Raw genomic sequence first — 3,864 nt, 5'->3', positions numbered from 1 at the left:
CCCCCCACTTCCCCTTGGCTGTTTACCTAACTTCAGGTTTCTCTTGATGCCTCCCTTCCTGGCTCAGAGTTTTGACCCCAACCCTAACCCCGAGTCTTGCTTCCACTGTGAATTTGATGTCTTCAGACCCTGGTTCTCACGTGCTCCTTTGTCACATTGCAATGGGTCCTGCGAACAGGGACAAAGCCTTACCACCTGTCCCTGCCCTACAGGAGATCCGTGAGCTGCAGTCTCAGATCTCAGACACGTCTGTGGTGCTGTCCATGGACAACAGCCGTTCCCTGGACATGGATGGCATCATCGCTGAAGTTCGTGCCCAGTATGAGGACATTGCCAACCGCAGCCGGGCTGAAGCTGAAACCATGTACCAGATTAAGGTAAAGAAGCCTGGGCCTCCCTTCCTGGTCAGGCGTGGGTGTGCACGTTTCTGCACATATGTAGGAGCTTGGTGGATGAGATTTCATCTAAAACCTCACTTCCCTTCTTGCCCCTGCAGTATGAGGAACTGCAGACCCTGGCTGGGAAGCATGGGGATGACCTGCGCCGCTCGAAGACGGAGATCTCCGAGATGAACCGCAACATCAACCGCCTGCAGGCAGAGATTGAGGCCCTCAAAGGCCAGGTACTGGTGGGCTTGGCTGGGACTGGGAAGAGGGGGAGCCGCTCAGTTGCTCAAAGACTCGCCTAGCATGCCCAAAGCCCCGGGTTCAGTATGGCATAAAACCAGGTGTGTGAATACTTACTGGTAATTGGTAATTACAGCAGTTGGTAAGTTACGAAAGGAGGTTTGCAGGCTGGACAGATGGCTCAACCATTAAGAGCACTGACTGCTCTTCTGAAGGTCCTGAGTTCAAATCCCAGCAACCACATGGTGCCTCACAACCATTCGTAATGAGATCTGATGCCCTCTTCTGGTGTGTCTGAAGACAGCTACAGTGTACTTACATATAATAATAAATAAATCTTTGGGCCAGAGGGAGCAGGGCCAGAGGGAGCAGAGGTCCTGAGTTCAATTCACTGCAACCACATGATGGCTCACAACCATCTGTACACCTACAGTGTACTCATACACATAAAATAAATTAATAAATCTTTAAAAAAATTTTTTTTCCAAAACCAAAAAAAAAAAAAAAAAACCCAAAAAACAAACCAAAAACAAAAGGAGGGTTGCTGTAAATTCAAGGCCAGCCTGGGCTATATAGTGAGTTCTAGACTAGCCTGGGCTTCAAAACAAATGATAACCAAAAGAAGCTCAATGTGGATTGGTCTTAGGGAGGGGCATACAGCAGATGCCACCTGGGTGCTCATATGTCTCCTTCCCCGCAGAGGGCAACCCTGGAGGCGGCCATTGCTGATGCTGAGCAGCGTGGGGAGATGGCCATCAAGGATGCCAATGCCAAGCTGACTGAGCTGGAGGCTGCCCTGCAACGGGCCAAGCAGGACATGGCCAGGCAGCTGCGTGAGTACCAGGAGCTCATGAATGTCAAGCTGGCCCTGGACATCGAGATTGCCACCTACCGCAAGCTGCTGGAGGGCGAGGAGAGCAGGTAGGTTTGGAGGTCTCGGGAAACCTGGAACGGGGAGGGGTAGGTGCTGTCTGGAGCCCTCCTGGGACTCTGCTCTGGGACAAAAAGGGCCCCGAGTTGTCCCTGACACCCCATGCCTCTGGTTACAGGTTGGAGTCTGGGATGCAGAACTTGAGCATCCACACGAAGACCACCAGCGGCTACTCAGGTGAGTGTCCTGGGCCATGGAGACAGAGGGTGGGGAGCCCAGGAGGTCAGCTGACAAAAGCAGTTGACAGAGTCCAGGGGGAGGGATTGCACTCCTGTTCTTGGCAGAATTCCAGGGTGATTGGTGACAGGCTAAGGACCCAAGTAATGTGCTCAGTAATAAAGTCCCACACAAATGCTAGCTGTGTGCTAAGTTCCTCACGTACGTTATTGTCTTTTATACTTCTTCACATTTTGCAGCCTCAAAACTCCTTCCACATAGCTTGAGAGATGGGCTCATTTAAGTGCTAGTCAGGGCCATGCAGCTAAAAGGGAGGGAGCCTTTCCCATGTTTGGTCTGCTTCTCCATATAGATGAGGAGTGACACAGATAGGGATGGGTCAGGTCTAGACCAGCCCCTCCATCTGTGGTTGTCAGAGGGTGACTAGGGGGATGAGGCTCCAAGCCTGCGCTCATGTGGCTGTCTCTATCCCTTGTCCTGGACCAGGAGGACTGAGCTCATCCTATGGGGGACTCACTAGCCCTGGCTTCAGCTATGGAATGAGCTCCTTCCAGCCCAGCTTCAGTTCTGTCGGGGGATCCAGCACTTTTAGCCGCACCAAGGCTGTGGTTGTGAAGAAGATCGAGACCCGAGATGGGAAGCTGGTGTCCGAGTCTTCTGATGTCGTGTCCAAGTGAACAGCCACCGAAGTCGTTGCCAGCCTGAGCTCCTGCAGCTGCTCGGGGCTCACAGGGAGACAGCTGTATGGCAGAGTGCAGGGAACTAGAGAGCTGCCTGAGGATCAGTCCTAACCCTCGGGCCAACCTTGGGAGGAATTTCCTATCTGGGATATCCCAGTGGCCCCTGCCTCCCACCCAAACCCAATTCAGTTGTATTTTCTAAAATAAAGCCTCAGCTGGCTCTATCAACTAGCTTTGCTATGTTTGTATTCATGTAGGTGGGAGGGGATGGCCCGGAAGCTCCTTCCTGGGATATAGAAGTTGGGTGTGCAGGGCAGGGAAGTCTTTCTCCTCCAGGCTGTTCCAAGAGAATGTCTTGTTGGTAGATGGTTCATACTTTGGCTATGGAGCATGGTTCTTTACCAACACATAGCCTCTCACAGTTCACAGCAGGGTCTCAGATACCCAGGTTCCCTAGAGCTTTGCAGCACACTTGGCGAGGAATCAGGTTTTGGGTGGTCTATCAGAGAGAGTCAGCATGCAGTTCCCCATATCTCAGGCATCCAAGTGGCTGAGCGGGGCGTAGAAGTCGGGACTGCCCAGTCTCGAGCCTGTCCCTGGCCAGACACATAGCTTCCTTGTGTTCCAATTTCTCTATTTCCTTGCCAGGGACTTAGGAGGTCTGGTTTCCTACCCCTCCAGATGTTCAGAGTCTATTTTTAGTGATGGGGTGTGTTGGGCCCGCAATTTCTGGATGCCACGATAGTTCACTGTAGGACTTGGCACAGATGCCTCTTGGCCCCTGCTCCTCACCAACACACCCACCCAAATTGCTCTTACCGCTCCCGCCTCCCCACTGTAATCTTGACAGAAAGGGTGTGTGTGGAGTCTAAGTTTGCTTGTGGAGGGTATGTGACCTTGTGTTTATGGGTGTGTATAGGTTCATTGAAGTGTGTGAATAGGTTTGCCTATCTGTCAGGCAAGTGTCCCAAAGTTTAGAGAAGGGCAGGAGAGTGTTAGGAGACAGGTGGATGAGGCATTACCAACACCACTGCCATCAGTGTGGAGTTTCTCATAGTCACATGGTCCATGCAGTCCCACGATAGGTGTGCATCAGGCCTTGGCATGACCGCCGAGGCTTTCGCTATTTCAGATTTGTTGAAAACTGGTGGAGACCTGGTAGAGGGGACAGGAAGTAGGATCAGACTGGACAGGAAGTAGAAAAAGACTGGACAGGAAGTAGAAAAAGACTGGACAGGAAGTAGAAAAAGACTGGACAGGAAGTAAGAACAGACTGGTACAGAAAACTCCCACTTATCTCCCAGTCTTCAGGCATCAACCTTACCACCTTACTAGCTACCTGGCTCTGTGGATCTGGGCTTTTAGGCTGTCATTGTCCTTCTAAGCCTTCTACCGTGCTCAGGCAGGGCAAGGAGCTAAGTAAGGGACTTCAGCCATAATTGTGTTAGTC

General features: G+C 51.7%; 1 protein-coding gene across 2 annotated transcripts in view; it reads left to right on the top strand.

The window, feature by feature from the left end:
• The window catches only part of Krt8 (keratin 8), a 35,712-nt gene extending 33,067 nt beyond the window's left edge, over positions 1–2,645 (top strand). For both annotated transcript variants that reach the window (XM_031356547.1, XM_031356555.1), the window contains 5 exons: positions 213–377; positions 497–622; positions 1,327–1,547; positions 1,676–1,734; positions 2,221–2,645. In XM_031356547.1, coding sequence (XP_031212407.1) covers positions 213–377; positions 497–622; positions 1,327–1,547; positions 1,676–1,734; positions 2,221–2,411 — 762 coding nt within the window. In that variant the 3' untranslated portion in view covers positions 2,412–2,645. The remainder of the gene's footprint in view (positions 1–212; positions 378–496; positions 623–1,326; positions 1,548–1,675; positions 1,735–2,220) is intronic.
• The last annotated feature ends 1,219 nt before the right edge of the window (positions 2,646–3,864 follow it).

This window comes from Mastomys coucha, unplaced genomic scaffold (genome assembly GCF_008632895.1).
Source record: "Mastomys coucha isolate ucsf_1 unplaced genomic scaffold, UCSF_Mcou_1 pScaffold11, whole genome shotgun sequence".
NCBI lineage: Eukaryota > Metazoa > Chordata > Mammalia > Rodentia > Muridae > Mastomys > Mastomys coucha.
This window is presented reverse-complemented; position numbering and strand designations above follow the sequence as displayed.